Source organism: Ambystoma mexicanum, chromosome 6q, assembly GCF_040938575.1.
Source record: "Ambystoma mexicanum isolate Mex_15411 chromosome 6q, UKY_AmexF1_1, whole genome shotgun sequence".
NCBI lineage: Eukaryota > Metazoa > Chordata > Amphibia > Caudata > Ambystomatidae > Ambystoma > Ambystoma mexicanum.
This window is the reverse complement of record NC_090937.1, coordinates 1032305997-1032324448: the sequence shown is the minus strand read 5'-3', so window position 1 is coordinate 1032324448 and position 18452 is coordinate 1032305997. Positions and strand designations below refer to the sequence as shown.

The window sequence follows — 18452 nt, the reverse complement described above, 5'->3', positions numbered from 1 at the left end:
ATTCTTCAGCCTTGGTTTCCTGGTGTTATGCTTTCTAATCTCGAGGGCTCTTGAAAGTAACCGTTTGTCAGAGAGGTCAAGGGAATTTCCCTCCTTGCAATCCCCTCCTGTTTTGCTGTCTTTCTTCTCTCATTCAGTTGCTGTCTCAAAACTGCTGTTTCCTCGTGTGCTTTGCCTCGTTCACAGTGTGCTTTTGTGCGCCGCCTTTTATCTGTGTGGGGAAGCGTAATGGAAGTCAGGTGTGAGTGATGGTCAGTAATTGCCTGACCCCGCCTGACCATTTTATTGGGATACGTCAGGTATACTGCTCGCGTGTTAGTCTGTTTTCTCGCAGAGCGGGCTGTCCGTGTGAAAGTGTTAGTGTAGGAAAAGGGTGAGGGGTAGATTTCTTACGCGTATCCTATCTGATAAAATGGGGTAAAGGTGTTACAGGGAAGGGGATACTGCGTCTCACCATCTGGCATCCCACTCCCCGTAGACCCCTCACCCAGGTGATCCTCCCGCACTGGTCAACCCCCAGGAACGGGATCCAAAAGCGATGGCCGTGTCCTGGCAACCTAGAAGACAGATCCCCAGGGACTAGTTGGTGACACATTCTGGTTTCTCACATGGTCCACTGAGATTAGACAAATTTTCTCAAGATGTTGGCAATAAAAACGTGAGGTTCATAATACACCGGTAGTTGGCCAGGGAGTCTGGATCTAGAGTCGTTTTTTTCAAAAAAGGTAGTTTAAGACCTGTCTTGAGGATGTCCCGAAATGACCAGTCTCTAAGGTTGGAATTATTTACGCTGAGGAGTGCATCAAGTGCCATGTCAACAACCATTTCATTTTTTTTTAGAACTTTCTTTATTAATTTTACAACAATGAAATAGTGAGACATTACAAGACCGTGCACCGGTCAGAAGACCCCTTAACCCCCCCCACACCCTCTCGGAACGATCTCTGCTTAATGTCGGGTTGAGTTTCATATCAGTTCTAGTGTTGTTGTTCGGCACTCATGGCTGCTATTGAAGTGTCCGGTTGCTCGCAACAGTTTTGTATTGGAGATGGAGACCGCAAGCTCGAGTCGTCATCTGCGTTTAATAGGTATGCAATATAGAGGCCCCAGATATCGGGGGGGGGCGTGCGTGGAGGGGCAGAGCTCGTAGGTAGTTCGTTTCGGTGTCTAACAACCGTTTAATTAAGGATGTGGGGATGATATCGTCAGAGAAGGAAGGTTTGAAGGAGGCAGCTGTTTAGAAAGAAGTCTTGAGGAGAAAGAATTCTTCCAGTGTGCATGCTGGAGTACAGGGGGGAGGGGAGGGAGGGTTGGGGGGGGGGTGCTAATGGTGTGGGAGGTTGATTTGATAATCTGTAGGATTTTGGCTATTTTGTTCAATAAAATAGTTGAGTCCATCACATTTGCTGGCATCTCAGGGTCGGTTGAGAGTTTGGTACAATGCTTCACTACTTCAAAGAGGCCTTTCCTCCTTTTAAGAGGCAGTCACAATGGTGGTAGAGTAGCAAGTAGCTTTGGACCCGGTAGTCAGAATCTTATAGTTGGCACAGAGATTTGAGGGTTACGGCTTTTGTACCACCATTTGTCTATGGCTCTGATTGAGCATTTGTTAGAGGAGAGCTTTGGGATCTACTAAGGGGCGGATTGTTTGATCTTACCCCAGATAGTTTTTAGGGGACATTTGAATGTCCCCCAGATTCATAGCAGAGTTGTTGAATAAATCTCAGCGGACCAACACAATCCCCTCTGGTGGGGAAGTCTGCAAAGTTTGCTTCTAGCTCTTTGATTGGGAAGGTTTTGAATGAGAGGCATTGAGTGAGGGGTATTTAGCCTGATCTTTGTGCGCTGTGGTCAAGTGAGTGATTGACAGTGGGATGACAGCAGGGACAAACCAGTCGAGTGGGATAGGGTCTGCACAGGTGAACAGAGGGGATGATGTAAAGACTAATCCTTGGGTGTCGCCTTTGGTGTGCGTGGGGGGAGAGCACAATTTGCTTAATGTCCATGGATACGGTCAGTGAAAAAAGTGTGTTTTGAGTGTGGTTACCAGTGTGAGACTTGGGAACATTAAAAGCTCTGAGAGACATACGTTTGTGCTAATTTGGCAGAGGAGTGTATGTTGGATATGTCTGCAATGGAAGAGTCACTCCCACAAGGTGGTCTGTAGATGAGGTGGAAGGTGATACATTCCTTATGAGATAAAGGTAACCAGCAATCAAGTGATTTGAACAAGCTTAATCTGTGACTGGGGATTATCGAACATGGCCAATCGTGCCCGTTAATGATTGCCACTCGACCTCTTGCACTTCAGGCCTGTTGGCATGTAAGATGCACAAGTCTTGGTAGGAGGGGTGATGAATTGAGGGGATTTGTCCCCTCTCCCCAAGGGGGAGCCTTGCCCCTGTGAGGATAGGCAGGTGAGCACGCTCTGCAACACCCTCCCTCAGGGTCGAGGCAAGTGGGACCTCACCGGGAGAGACTCCCCTTGGGGATAAGGACTCCCGTTCCTGTGAGGAACTGCCTGATGCTCTCAAAGGGATGGCCTACATGGATTTGTCTAACAGAACGGAACAAATTATCAATTCAATAAAGATTAAGTGAATGTATGCTGTCCACCACAGAAAACTAAGACGATCCCTTTAAATCATTCCCTCCAATGAACTGTGCCGAGGATGCTGAAAAGGAACATGACACGAAAGAGGGGGGAAAAAGGTGAGATGAGATGGAGAGAAAGAGGTTGCAAAGCTTAGAGAAGCTGGAAAGCAGAGAGAACCATTGGAAGCCCCCTTTGCGTAGCAGAGCGGAAGGAGGTGGAGCTCTCACAGAACGCAGAGCCCGCGTAAGCCAGTTTAGCTCTGATGCAGAGCCAAAGATGCTTAACAATGTTCATAATATTTGTATTGCCCTTGCTTAGGCTTTTTCTTTCCACAACGTTTGTGTCAGTCGTTCGTTCAAAAATGTTCATATTGCTTTTACTTGGGCTTGCTCTTTCAACAATGTTCATATCGGTAATAATTGCTCTGCCTTCACTTAGCCTATTTCAACAATGTTCATACTGGTAACAAAACCAGTGGGGGTGAGGGGAGGTATGTGACTTCTCCAAGTACTGGGACTATGAAAATGTGTCCAAACTCATGAGAGGGCATCTCACTTCCCACTCTGGACCCACCTATCTCCTATCGTCGCTTATATACTGTACCCTAGTGTCCCGTCACTTCACTATGGGCTCACCGGCAAATCCAGTTTCCACGGAGCTCGGCCAGCTTTCCCTGACAGCAGCAAAGCACTTCCTCTGCATCCTCGCTCTCCAAGCCAGAGCCAAGTCTGGTGTTGGTCTCACGTTCTTGTCGATTCTCTACTCCTTCCGAGTTCCAATTGTCAGCCCGTGGCATACTCCCAATTGCTGTTGCAAAGCCTCGGTTACTGCTTCGTGTCTAACTGGCAGTGCACTCCGGCAGCGGCTCTGTGTCTCTTCTGCTCCTCGGTGCACCACTCTGGCAGGGAGTCTCTGGGCTGGCTTTTCCTCTTGCCGCCGAGCCTCTCGAGCACTCGGGCCTGGACACAGACTTCCTCCCGCCTGCCGCCTCTGCACAGCCTTGCACGCCACACACCGTCTTCCCATCGATGCTTGGACAGAGAGCTCCCTTTTTTCTCAGATGTAGCCATTCTAAACTCCTGCATTGGGAGATGGAGTTATGAATCGATTGGTGAGAGCATTAGACTGCTCCCTTTGGTTCATCCAAGGGTTTTTAATTCAGGTAGCCCTTTTCTTCTTCACAGGACTAAAAAAAGGAGGGAAGGTAGAAGAGGTTTTGGGCTAGAGAAAACTGGAAAATCTGTATCTATTTTACAAAAGGCCATGTATGACTGTTGCAAAGGACCTTGGTGATCACTATAAGGTATGGCTACAGCGTTATTTTGATACAGTTTCTTTCCATCTCCCTGGAGCTGGTCTTCTCCCACGTGGTCATCCCACAGATAGCCTCCCCCAGCATCTGATTCAGGTTGCTTCTGCCTCTCTCTGGCCACATAATAGAGGCTTCTCTACAGGGAATCAGTGACAGAGATGCCCGATTTGTCACATACCCATGTTGTTGCTCTTTGTCGTTTAGGGGAAAGGGATATTAGTACACCAATTTCCAGGGTTCCTCACCATTTTTATATTCTTGGGAAAATGTAGGGTCAAGAGACCGATACCTTGTCCTTCTGAATTCTCCCTTCGTATAGGCAGGCAGTATTTATTTTGTCTTCGGAAGGATTGTTTTACTCGAGAGGGAAATTCTAGCCTGGTGATTTCTTATACTCATCCCTATCCGTGCCAGATAGGATACCCATTGTTCGAACTGGGATACGTTACTCTCTATAATCATTTGGGCCGGTAATTGTGGGATCATGTCTGCTGTTATCCAGGTTTTCTTCCTAAAGATGTCAAAAGGAACATTTGCTAAAAAGGTATGTCTTGGTATGTCCATGGACACAGCAAATTTCTTTCAGATGGATCCTTCTCCAATTTCTGGGTACATATTCAGTTCTAATAGTACATTCCTGACTTGCACTATCCAACTCGGTGCACACCTGTTTTTGTTGGCTAATGGGTAGTTAGTATATAGGACTATCTCTCGCAGAGAAAAATCTTATTTTTCACAATTTTAATTGTTACACTTTAATTGGGGTTTGCACAGGTTCCCATCCCAACTTGTTTTTTCACTGGGTTGACCGTAAAGGATACTAACAAAAGGTTCAGCTGTTGATTTTCCAAGTCCTTTCTCTGGATGGTATTCTTTTAATGGTGGTATGATTGATAGGTCTACCCTACTTGATGGACAGTGCTTAGTCAGGTGTCCACATTCAGCATAAGAATAACATTTTTGGTCCAGTATAGGGGCGAGGATATAATACATGGTAAACCTTCCTTTTTATACTCTTTCATCATAGTATCTGGGTCCGACCCGCTATTTCCAGTTCCAGCAAGTGTCTCTGATCTTTGTAAATCACTTAGGTGGGTTCCCGGGAAAAATATTGCCTGCTCCTCCTGTTCTACTAGGTGGTACTTTGGAGGGAATCCAAATTCTTCCCATGAGGGATCTAGTTCATATTTCATGGTAGACGGGGAAAGGGTGGGTGGTATCTTCTTTCCCTGTTCCATTATGGACCTATGTGGGGTCGAGACATTTTCATCAGTTATAAGGAAAGTTTTCTTTTATCTGCCAGAGATGGATCAGAAATCGGTTACCTCTAGAGTGGATGATTCCCCTTCTTCCAACTCTTCCTGAAGGCAATCTTGGTGCGGGTTTTCTGAGAGAGGGTTCTAGAAAACCTCTGGTTTAGCAAAGGGAAAGGAGCTAGGACCAGGGTCTTGTAGTAGATCCGTCGTGCAAACTGCATCTTTGGTCAAGAGGAGGCTGATAACCCTATGGTATCTACCACCTTGGCTATCAGACACTGAAAAGCTGCCCGAGGCATACCCGGGGTAGGAGCATGGAGCATGTAGAATTGGCGAGGTGTCCAGACCACTTGAATAATGTAAATCTGTAGGAAGATCTACCAAGTCAACTTCCTCTGGTGTAGGGGGTCCAGTCCAAAAGAATGGGGTCCCCTTCTGCATAAATGTCTCCCATTTGAGACATGAATGCACCCCTAGGAAGTTGAGCATAATCTGTGAAACTACGGCGCTGCCACGGATAAAAGAGTTGAGGTTAGACGACCAACATCCGAATGGAGCAGTGCAACGTCGAATCAGGTTCTTATCCACCTTCAATGTGGCAAAGCCCAAAGACGCACTATCTTGTGATCTTGTGGCATCTGTCGACTCTCCAAGCATAACGGACTCCAATAGCACCATTGGGGCCGAGGATGAATGTGTCGAACCAAAGCCACCAGCGCCTTGGTAAAGACGTCAAACAGCTTAAGCCTGAAGACCTCCCATTCCTCTGGATTAGAAGATTGGGTGGGCAAAGGTACCAGAGGTGCCTGATCTTCTGATAAGTCCCTGTAATGGTGACGACCTTTCCTTGAAAAAGTGGAAGAATGAGGTTTAGAAGATACTCGGGTGACCTCTTGTGGTGCTTCTTTTTCTTCTGGTCCTCATGCACTGGGTATCACTCTTCGGTGTGACGTTCAGTGCTGGGCGACCTCAAATGCATCAGTTTGTCACCTCTCTCCTTGTGAAGGCGTCTTGGGTTGCATCAACTGACCCAACATGCAATATTGCACGTCATGCCCCTCACAAAGACAGATCCTCTGGGGATCCATGATGGACATCTGACATCAGCAGTAATACCCGAGGACTGTGATGAATTCGTCATAATGTAGAAAAGACAAGTGCTAAAACTTTGAAATATAGCAGTGTTCCTAAAGCAAGCAGAATGCGTGTAAAACAGGAACCACAGTCACGGAGCACAGAGCCTCTATATACTGGCCACGACTTCATGTTACACGAGGTGGATAGTGGCGGAGGAGACATGGAGCCGTGTTGCACCCCTCTTGCAGTGGAAAAAGTTTCCAAAAAGCAATCGTGCTAGGAGTTAGATATCAAAGAGGAGGAATCCATTGAAGGAAGGAAGGAATCCATTAGAACTAAACCATGAACATACAGGGAAAACAGCTTAAAATCGTATATGAAGCAAAGTCACTGCTTGGGCCACTCGCAAACCATATGGTCCGTCCGGATCACAAGCCCTGCTCACTAAAAATACAAACAGCCACATAGCCACGAACATGCTCACAAGTAGTTCCAAGACGGCACTGATGGCAGTACATACTTAAAGCCTCAGAGTCGACTAATAAACAATATGGAGCGAAATTAACTCTTGCTCCAGAAGGGCGACAATAATGAGGCAACCCTTCAAATCAAACCTCACCAGAGAGAAAGCGTATCAAAATACCTGCAATATGATGGACAGGGGAAAGACCAAACCGGGGCAGGCTTACAGAGTGTCACTGGTCCAGGTGTATTAAGGGCATTGGGGATAATCAAAGCAAGAGCAAAAGTTGGGAGGAAGCAGACTGGCTACTCAGCACTCCCTGAAAACATGCAGGGACTACTACTTGGCCGGAAGTAGCTTACCTGCTGTCAGCTATGCAGCAGATGCTCTTTCAGATATATGACAGAGATCATGCCCCCAGGATTAATGGTGTAATGAGAGTGGCACCCAGAGCCTAAGAGAATTAATGCAAACAAGAAGTTGTGGGAAGGCCAGAGAATAACAATGTTTTGAGAAGAAGCCCTGGCGTGGCATACAGAGCTGCTCTGACAAGAGGCCATGATGGAACAAAACTTTGAGTACTTACTGAAGGAAACTGTCCAGAGAAGCATCCGCTATTTGCTGGACTCATGTGGGCTAGTTTAGGAGAACATTTATGTTGTAACCATAGGGTTAGCCTTGATGCTAAACGTCTGGTTAAGAGTAGGTTGGAAATTATATACTGGCCATTACATTTGGACTTTGGGTTAAGACATCTGTTGAATTAAGTCACCATCCTAAAGTGGAGCAAGCACTTGGAAGATCTCATTTTGTGTTGTTCCATCTTTGACATCATTTTGCAGAGTCATTTCCTTATAATGTCTAAACACTTTGAGCTCCTACATGCATTTGTTCAGTCCAAGACCTTTTAACCATTCAAACTTAATAAAGTCACTTGAATTCAATCTTTGCAACGTCCTTTGTGGTATTGCTCTACCTTCCTACAGTGTCCAGTGGTGCAGTGGACACACTCATATCAGCGCATGAACCATGGCAGGCCCTCCCTATGTGACTTATGACACTTTTCCCAAATCAGCCTTATCCGGTATGCTACTGGTCTGTATATTAATCACCCTCTGTTCCAGTTTTCTATTCCCATTACCTTGTAGAATTCTCCAGCACTGATCGGGTAAGGAAGCTCATCCAAATGTCATCTCTTTTTCCAATAATCCATTCCAGAATTCCTACAAGCAAGAAACATATCATCAGGCAAAAAGTAAAATGCAAAGTATACAATACACTAATATTTTCTGAGAGGTCAGGTTTGTTAGGTCATGGGCTGGCAGTATTACCGTGCCTATCCCCCAAGCCATGGAGAGAGCACAAACAATCTTCTTTTTCTACTTCCACCTTGCTCTTCTATCACCCCCTCTCTTTGCTCTCTCTTCCGTCTTCCCTACACCCCTCCTCCATTTCCTCTGAATAGTTTTTAAATGCCACCATGGTCTGCCCCCCCCACCTCCCCTAGCTTTCAGTTTTCATCTCTCCTTAATTCCCTTCCTGACCCCTTTGCTCACAACATCTCTTTCTCTGAACTTTCCCAGCACCGCCTGGGCACCTTCTCTCTTCGGTTCTTTTTCCTCTTTGCGCCCAAACTTTGGAACGCCCTTCCCCTCAATGTCCGTTCCTCCTCTTCTTTCAACATCTTTCATCTCTGCCAAAAGCTCACCTTCCCATGACTCTTTCTGAACCCCTCATTTTCCCTTCCACTGTTTTTTTCCAAGGTTTTGCTCTACCAAATCATGAATGTGTACGTTTAAGAGCTTTGGTGAAAGCACTATATTAAGATCAAGAAAAATACCAAATTTGAAGCCAGGTTCTTGGCAGAACACCTGGTTAGAAGTACTGGCCCTGGTAGAGTGGTCTTAACATGCCCCAAGAGAGTCAAAGGAAGACATCCTGGCTTAAATCTCATTCATTGGAATGCAAACAGCTAGGCTGCCTGGAATCCACATAGCCTCTGAGAGCTGGTCTGAGAATTGTAAGTAATTTCATTGTTTTTGGGTGCAGGTACCATGATAAGGTTCATCATTACGTTCAAACAGCTAGCTTGATTTAGCGTGCTTTTTGCCACTTGTGGCTATACATTCTTGCGATCTATGTTTTTCGTGGTAGCAGCTCCTTTCCTACACCCATTTTTGCAATTGACATGGTCATCAATAGATCTTCTGGGGTGATTTAATTCCTGTTAAGCATCATGCATCCCCATATTTTGCTTTACTCCACTCTCATGTTTGTCAATAGTTACTTGTGAAATTGCAATCTGTCACACTGGGTTGAACTAATCAGTGGGGAATTACTAGATTCCAAATTTCCCCTTTGCACCAATATAGTCTTATTTTCCATTCCAGAGGCCAATACAGATTCTTCATTCTAATAATTTGTTTCTCCCCACCCATGATGATTTTTCTTTCCTTACATTTTTTGCGACATTTTATTTTTTAACAAAAACATCCATAAAATGTCACCAAATCTGCGATGAGTGTTTGGATATGGTATAATTATTTACATGACACATTTGGGAGAACTTGCATGGCCTAGGGTGAAGGTTACATGGGAAAATTGTTTATTCTTTGCCTACTTTTTATTTGTTGTAAGGGTGTGGAAGGAGTAGACCAGCACACAGGAGGTTAGGTTTCTGGCTATAGACATTTATTGGTAGTAAAATAAAAGAAAACCCTGTCTGACCCTAGTTCTAAGAGGGGGTTTCCCTGCCTCAAATACAAAGGAGTCGGTCAGGATGTCAGTCTAAAGCAAAAGGTGCACTGTCCTGTGTCCAAAACCTATTTCCGACCCTTACACTATATACACTACTAAAGAAAAGGGTAGGTCTTCTTGATTCAGAAAAATAGTTTATTTCTTTGAGACGATAGCCGAAAGTTGACTCCTGGGCGATTCAAAATGAAACGTTCTTCTTAAGGGATATAAATCAAAAGTCTCAAAAAAGGCTCCATGGATTGAGGTTTCAATAAGGGCCATAGAACAAAGAGTCTTCTATCTTCAGAATGTCAAGCGAAGAACCACCTCCTCTTCATTCCTTTTGCAATGTCCACAAACACAAGAGAATATGTACCCCTACCCCAGGTCTTTTCCCCAATATTCACTGTGCTCACAGCCTGTTGGGTTCACTACCCTGCCAGGCACTGCGACCATAACAAAGATGTTTGGTGCAGTTCTTTATTGGGTGTGGTGGATCCCAATTCCTTCTTGGCTCGTCCTGATTTTGAACAGTTTGCACCCGGTTCACAATCCTGCCAGGTATTCTTGTTGTTGGGTCCCACACCCCTGTGGTATTGGGTTCCTTCTTTTGTGGGTCCCAGACCTCTTTGGGTTCTTGCCCTTGGGCCCCAGACCCCTTTGGCTTCTTGAACTTGGGTCCAAGACCCCTTTCACTTCTTGACCTTGGGTCCCAGACCCCTTTGGCTTCTTGCTCTCTTGATCTGGGTAGCCCGGTCTTCCACACTCCCAGGGACTGCCACCAAGAAGAGGGCTCTCGATGACACTCCTTACTGGATGTGGGTCCCCGACCAGTGTCCCACTGCAGAATAGTCTGTTGGGGTTCCCAGCAAGCCCTTCGCTGGTTGCTCACCAGTCTCCGTCGGCTGCTTCTGGGTCTCTTGTCCAGATCGGAAACCTACTCCTGCATCAGAATTCTGTGGTGGCTCTCTGCAACTTTCTGCTTTCGAGGATCGCGTTCCAGTCGGACCACACTCTCCAGCTCTCTCTATCAGCTGACGCTTCATCTTCCTGTTCCAGACACGACCCAACCACGGTGGAGCTCTGCTGAGCATCTCTTCTGATGGGCAAGCTTCCCGTCCTTGGTTACTTCGCTCGGCTCCTGAACACACAACTCCTGGTTCCGGTTCCTCCAGGGAGGATCTCTGACTGAGTGTATATATACATATCTATATATATATATTCAGTAAAAAAAACGTTGTTAAAGGGACGTTATGGTTCAAAGTAAAACCGAAAAACCCCTGAAATTCGGCAGTTATGGTAAGATAAGCAACCATAACCCGCGCCGCCACCGTGCACTGCTAACACTAACGCCCAGGACATCAAAGATGACATCACAAATGTCATTGATGACATCACTGATGACATCACGTGGCTGCTCTCCCTTTTTTTCCTTTCCTGACATATCTCGGCCACATGATTTTCTTCAGTAACAGTCAGGAACTAAAAATTGTAAATTACTATATTCGTAGACTTCTCCTTCAAGTATGTTCTTAGAATAATTCCCTTATGGTCCAGTCATATCATATGAAACATCCATAGGAGAAGTCACAACCTTGAAAGACAGCAATCCTTTTTGTGCATTAAAATTATCAGTAGATTTATCAGCACTTTCTGATACTTTTGATGTTTTTTTATTACTTTACTTTCCCTGTATATGCTCATATTTTTATATGTTGTACTCACACTATTTTCCTTAGGGTCCAGACACATCATGTGATATATATAGATAGGGTAAGTAACAGCTTTGAAACAGAGCAATCATTTCTCTCCATAAAGGTAATCAGTAACACTTTCTGCTACTATTGCTGTTTCTTTTTCCTACTTCAATTCCCTTGTATATATTCATTTTTGTATGTGGTGTTGTCTCTTTGTGATTTGTGTATAATAATGCAATTATGTAGTAAGTGGGTTTTATTACCTACTTATCACAAGTTTCACTGTACGCAAAACTCTAATATGAAAACAGTTATCATTTCAATATTCAACATGGCAATATTGCACCTCCATCATGTATGCTGCACACAATGCCTATGTTTCTACATGAGTACCTTAGTATACTGGATTGAAGTTAATAATAGAATGCTATTTATATCAATGCATAGCTTAATGCACTGATTAGCACTTGATATTTATTCCAATAATCTTTTACACTTTTTTCTATTAACATTACATTACATTAACATTACACTAAGAATCCCTTGTACAGACTTTTCATGAAAGGTGAATGCATATGTGATGTCATCAATGACATTTGTGATGTCATCTTTGATGTCCTGGGTGTTAGTGTTAGCAGTGCACGGTGGCGGCGCAAGTTATGGTTGCTTATCTTACCATAACTGCCGAATTTCAGGGGTTTTCCGGTTTTACTTTGAACCATAATGTCCCTTTAACAAAGTTTTTTCACTGAATTTCATAGGTTTTTCGTAGCGCAATTTAACCATAACGTCCCTTTAACAAAGTTTTTTTTACTGAATTTCATAGGTTTTTAGTAGCGCAACTTAACCATAACGTCCCTTTAACAAAGTTTTTTTTTACTGAATTTCGTAGCTTTTTAGTAGCACAACTTAACCATAATATCCCTGACTTCATATACATGTAACATAGAACATACTAACCCCCTCGTAGTGATTTTCATGTCCGCGGACATATCGAAAATCAGAGCGTGGTGAATGTAAATTAAAATATTGTGCCCCATTTCCCCTTTGAAGTTGGCTCTGAAAAGAGGTTTTTTTTTTTTACCGATGCTTGACAGACACCTGTTATTTTGTATTTTTTTTCTTGTTTTTTTTTCTTACTTTACTCCTAAAATCTTTACATAACCTTCTCCAAAGCAACCCTTACATTCCAAAATAGAAAGGAATTTCCCGTAAAAGATAAAGAAATGCCATCTTCTTTAAAATTAACAGCATTACTGGCATCAATATTCTCATTGTTACAGAAGAACATACCAGCTCTAAGCATGAAGGCACACATGCCTCGGTTGATGACGCACCTAGCAATGTTTTGCTGAGGACAAAAAACTGAACTATTGTCCCATATTGCCCTAGGTAGTAATCCAGAAAAAATTACTTCGCATTTGGAAGGATCTTCATTACGGCTTGAACCAAGCGTTCCAAATCAGCCAACAAAGTAGGGGCACTGACGTTGCCCAAATGGAAAGCACCATAGTGCAAAACTACCACATGCGGACTGTTCATCGTGGCCATATCCTCACAAACTTGTACAATTCCCTGTACATTGCAATCAGGCACAGTGCTCCACACCACCTCCACTCCTTTCACATCAAAGTTCTTTGCAACATGCCTGCATTCAGTGTACTGCTGTAAACCATGCACAAACATATCTCCGAGCACCAACACCCTGACTTTCTCCACTTCTGCCATCTTCACCACACACAGTCTCTTTCAGCACAAATCCACAACCTCGACATCTGATTGGCTGATCCGTACAGTCTTCTTTCCATGTTGGATTTCCTGGAAAAACCCGGATGTAGCACGCCCTGTCCACGAACAGCCGCGGTGTCCGCGGACGGCGTCCACTTTACTCTCTGTGCCATTCCCTCATTGAATACAGCTAAGCAGTCACAAAATACGAATAACGTCCTCAGAACACCCCCATTTTGTGAATTTTCGAACATTTCAGGACAATTATCATTTCATTATTCAACATATTAACATTACAAATATTATACTTTCATCTTGTACTCTGCACACAATGCTATGTTTCTCCATTAGTAGCTCAGTATACTAGATAGAATCCCATAATACAATGCTATTTATATCAATGCATCGTTCAAAGCACTAATAACGGTATGATATTTATTGCAATATCCTTGACACTTTTTTCGCAACATTATAAAAAAAATCCCTAGTACACAAATTCCATGAAAAGTACATCCACATGTGATGTCATCAGTGATTTCATCAATGACATTTGGATGACATCTTTGATGTCATGGGTGTTAGACTTAGCAGTGAACGGTGGTGGCGTGAGTTATTTTTCATAGCTTACCATAACTTGCGATTTTCAGGGGTCTTTTGGCTGTACTTAAAACCATAACGTCCTTTAAACAAACTTTTTTTTAATATCACGCAAAAAATATACAAACATGGCGTGCAAACACCAACTTCTACAGATGGCTTTACACAGAATGTTGCAAAGTAAGAATTTATGCTCGTTCACAGTAAAGGTCAGCTGCTTCCATTTTTTTCTCGGGCCCCGGAGAGGCTCACAAAGCAGACTATAAGGTTGTATTGTGTTTTGACCTTGACAGACAGAGATAGTAATGAGACTTCTCTTGAAGGAGTGTTGCTAAAACGTAAGAGAAGATAAGGATGAAATTTATGAAACAAATCCACTTTTATATATTATATCACTATGCGAAAGATCGTTGGCACACGCGGGGTCGTATTTTGGGACTGCACCACTCGTAGACAATGGAAATTGCAATTGTACTGTAAGTAACCCTTTAGATTATTTTATACCAAATATAATTACAATAGTGTAGCATTAAAGACCGCTCAAGTTGAACTTGTTCGTTGAAAGTGGCATAATGTTTTCTACCGCGCACTATCACCGCCGAATTGATCCCCTGTTGTTTAGAGGGCTCTGAAAAAGGCAGACGACACAGGGTGGGTTAATAGAAATAATTTAAGCGGTCTATAGGCGGTCAAGCGCTCTACTCGCTGTGCCACTTCACTGTAGCCTGTCAAATGGCACAGCGAGTACAACGCTCGCTTTGACATCCGTGCCCAGCTTGCTAACGCAAGTTTGAATCCCGGCAAGACCAAACTCAGCCTTTCATCCTTCCGTGGTCGATAAATGAGCACCACACACCGTGGTTAATAATAAGCACCGCTTAGATACCTCACGGTTCTTAGTGCTATATGAATGGGAAAATATTATTTTATTATTAACATACTCCGTTGCACTATCTTCGATAGCAAATAGTTTCACGCCCTAATAAATAAAATGATGATTTTTAATGAAGATCCGCTGGTGAGACTAATTTATGTTTTTTAAAAACAGGTATGTGGCCCCATTTTGCCTATGTCACGATTTACAGACTCCAGCGGATGGGGTCTTCAACTGCCAGGTGCAGGTCCAAATATGCAAATACATGACCCTCACCATTTTATGGGACAATCGCCAAGGACCAATATGACCTTACGCAGTACTAGCGGCTACAAACATACCAACCAATAGGGTGGTCTAATGGCTCGTTTTTGGAGCAACCTTCCGATTATCAGAGCGACCATTTACTGCTTTTATCATAAACCAACAGCCTATCTACCGCAAAGGAACAATGCGTGGCTCCAAATAAACTTTTGCTGATCGACAGCAGAGACAATAGCAAATCGCTGAATATTCACTAAACATTTCATGTGAAATAAATGTACTTTACCAAATGTACAATCTTGCTGTTTACTTTTAAACCACAGTTTCATATTCCGAATTGTGGCGCACTGAGTTGTAAGCTGATTTAACACCCTCTGTACCGCAAAGGAACATCGCGTGCCTCAACATGAACTTTTGCGGATCGACAACAAAGACAAATGCAAATTGCTGAATATTCTCTAAACATTTGATGTCAAATAAATGTACTTTACAAAATTTACAATCTTGCTGTTTGCTTTTAAATCACTGTTTCATATTCCGAATTGTGGCGTGCTGTGTTGTGACATAATATGTGTTGTCTTCCGGGTTCTGTGTAAAGTCACTTAGGACTGGAGAGGACTGGGCGCGTTTGATGACGCACCCTGTAACGTCACGGAGAGAGGCAGGGAATATGAATGCTTTGATAATATCAGGCTTAGGGGCGGGAGATTTGATTTAGTGTCGCAAAAGCAAGTCAGCCAGGTCAATAGCGCCAGTCATAGGATTATCACATAATGTCGGCGCACACCAGCCGGCTTTATCGTTTTAGTGGACAAAAAGTCGGTTGACGCCCATAGGAAATTGTACTATTAGCGGACAAAAGGAGTGGTCTTAAAACACTTTCACCCCGACAACGCACAATACAAACAACGTTCTCAGAACACCCCCATTTTGTGTAATTGCAACCATTTCGGGACACCGCGAGTGTTCTTAGAACACATTCAACTAGACATATTACAATACAGACAGCGTCCTGAGGACACCCCCAGTTTGTGTATTTACGAACAATTAAGTACACCGCGAGTTTTCAAAGCTCATTTTTACCTTCCTTGCGAACAAAAAGGACACATACTCCATCCTCTAAACACCCCACCATTTAGTTTATTTACAAAATGTCAGAACAGTTGTGTTCTCCGTGGACAAATCGAACGCAACAAAAATGTCTAGCACACAAAAAAACGAAACATTGAACCTATCTCATACTCCTACTGGACGGATTTACACCAAATTTGCAAAAGCACGCTTTCGGGACCAGGCCGCCGCTCCTGCTGCAAATTTGGTGTAAATCCATCCAGCGGTTCGGGCTGTAGCCGTGCGCAAAGTTTTTTCCCATTCAGTCTATGGGAAAAAAAAAGTTTTGGGACCCCCCCTATAACTTTTCCCCCCCTGGACGAATCCTCACCAAACTTTGGTAAAAATTTCAGAGTGGACCATATACTTTTTTTGCAGAGTTTGGTGAGGATTCGTCCAGGGCGAGCGAAGTTATAAGCCGCCCAAAAAGTGCTCTTCCTATGGAAACACCAACTTAACCATAACTACATGGCCACTACCGTGGCCATGATATATATATATATATTTATATATATTTCCTTGTACTGTGTTAGCCAATGGTAATATAAAAAGTGTTGCTCCAAAAAAAGACAAGATGATACTTCCAAAAGCTTCTTTCTGCCTATGCCTGATGAAGTAATCTAAACATTGCAAAAGCTTGCAAATAAATGAGTTTGTTAGCCTAAGTAAGATATCATCTGGTCTTTGCTGGAGCAAGACTATTATATATTCAGTGAAAAAAACTTTAGTTAGGAGAAAGTTAAGGTGATCAGGTTTAAAGTGAAAAATACATAACAAAATCTTTGAAATTCAGTGAAAAAAAACATTGGTTAAGAGAATGTTAAGGCGCGCATTTGTGAAAGAGCAGAGTTGTAAGGCGAGTTGGAGGAGTCTGCTGGAGTCCGCGGGATCTGCGGTGAACGGAGAATGGAGCCAAATATGAAGAACACACGGTTATTAACCCACACAGAGCGGAAGTTGGCAAAAGAGGAGTGGATTGAAGATCTCAGAACCGACATGGACGTGGACATGGACCAGACCCGCCGCCTAAGAAGCACTAAGAAAAACACATCAATCTCACAAAACCTCAAGAACCTTCACATCAAAGAAGCAATCCATGCGAGCTTCACTAAGAACAGAGGGCAAGCGACAGACGGCACACATGCAAATCAGGACGCTCGGAAAACACAAGACCTCAGTTTGGAATCGAGCTGCTTACCTTTCCGAGAAGCGACCAGGGCCCCGCTTACCGCCAGTGAGGCGAGTGGGTCCCCGCTAGGGCCAGCCGAAGGACAGCCTCTGCCGGACACTGTGCGGGTGCACTGCAGCGACATGGAGGGAGACAGCGGTGCTCCCCAGCCGGTGATTCCACTTCGCGACCGCCCCAGGCCAGTGCTGCAGCCGGCGCTGGAGCCTGCGCGCGTGCCTGTGATTGGGGCGGGACCAGAGAGGCTGGGGAGCCAGAGCCGGAGCACGTCGAGTGGAACTGAGCCGGCGATAGAAATGATCAAAGCCGAAGTGACAACAGCAGTGGCAACAGAAGACGCGAGTGGCGTTAAAGTTTTTCACAAGATGGCAAACCTAACGAACAAACTCTGATCTGCAACCCGTAATTAAGAATACATGCAGCATTGCCATCGCTATGGTACACACGGATCACAGCGTGCAGCAACAACTAGTATGCCTCAACAAAAGAAAGAACCAACATGAACTAACAAACTTCAATTGCCACAATAAAGACAGTAGCATTAAGCACACTATTTCTATCGGAGATAGTGAGGACAGCGAGAAGGAAGATGAATGTAATTCGGAAGGAGGCAACGAGGAAGAAAACTCAGATTCAGAGGTTAGCCATTCCTCCAAAAAAGCGGAAAAAAGGAAAAACGACAACAAAACCATGCAACAAAGACAAAATCAAACAAACAATGCTAACCACAAAATGAACAGGAAGAAACAAGAGAGTAGCGACACAAAAACAGCAAACGGAAAAACAGTAAACGAGCACCAAAAAACACACAAAAGAAGTGCTGCCCAGTCGAAATGGCTGGCAAGCCCCTTGATGTCAGGGACTTTAAAAGCATTCTTCACCAAACACCAAAAACGGAAATTAGACACAGACACTGAATTATCGGACGCAGAGATACTAGAAGCTGTCCAAGATATCATTCCAGTAAACAAACATCGCAAAACCGATGCGGAACGGGGTCATGATCTAAATCCATCCCCAAAAGAAATACGGCCGGCGAGGAGTCCACCAATAAAAACAACAAACGTACATCCAGTTCAAAGTGGGTCTATCGTTCCGGCTAATAATCCTAAGACGCTCTTGGAAATGGTGCCCCGGGACTGGATCTCAAAAGAACGCAAACCATCAAAATGAGTGGCAGCAGCAGGAAGAGGGAACGACAAAGCTACACGAGGAGGCAAAAACACAAGTAGACCGGATATCAAGAGACAAAATTCCTCTGGCAAAGCAGGTGGACCGAACAAAGGAGTCTCAAGCAAATGAACAACGTCTCGCTAGGACCAAAGTCCATCTCAGCTCGGGCCAGAAACCTCCGACCCCCGCCAAAAAGGGGGAGCAGAACCCCATGAATCAACTGGGACAAGCGAGTAAGGCACCTGCAACACTGAACAGGCCAGAGTACGAACAAGATGGAAGTTGGTTAGTGGACAACTCGACGTTCGAAGTATCACGAACACCTAGGAGACCGGCGACCACTGAACCGTCACCGAAGAACAGACGGCTAAGTGAAATTTCCA

General features: G+C 44.1%; 1 protein-coding gene across 1 annotated transcript in view; it reads right to left on the bottom strand.

The window, feature by feature from the left end:
• The window catches only part of ASAH1 (N-acylsphingosine amidohydrolase 1), a 521915-nt gene that overhangs the window by 120109 nt on the left and 383354 nt on the right, over positions 1-18452 (bottom strand). The window contains exon 10 of the mRNA XM_069631558.1: positions 7846-7927. Within this exon, the coding sequence (XP_069487659.1) occupies positions 7846-7927 (82 nt within the window). The remainder of the gene's footprint in view (positions 1-7845; positions 7928-18452) is intronic.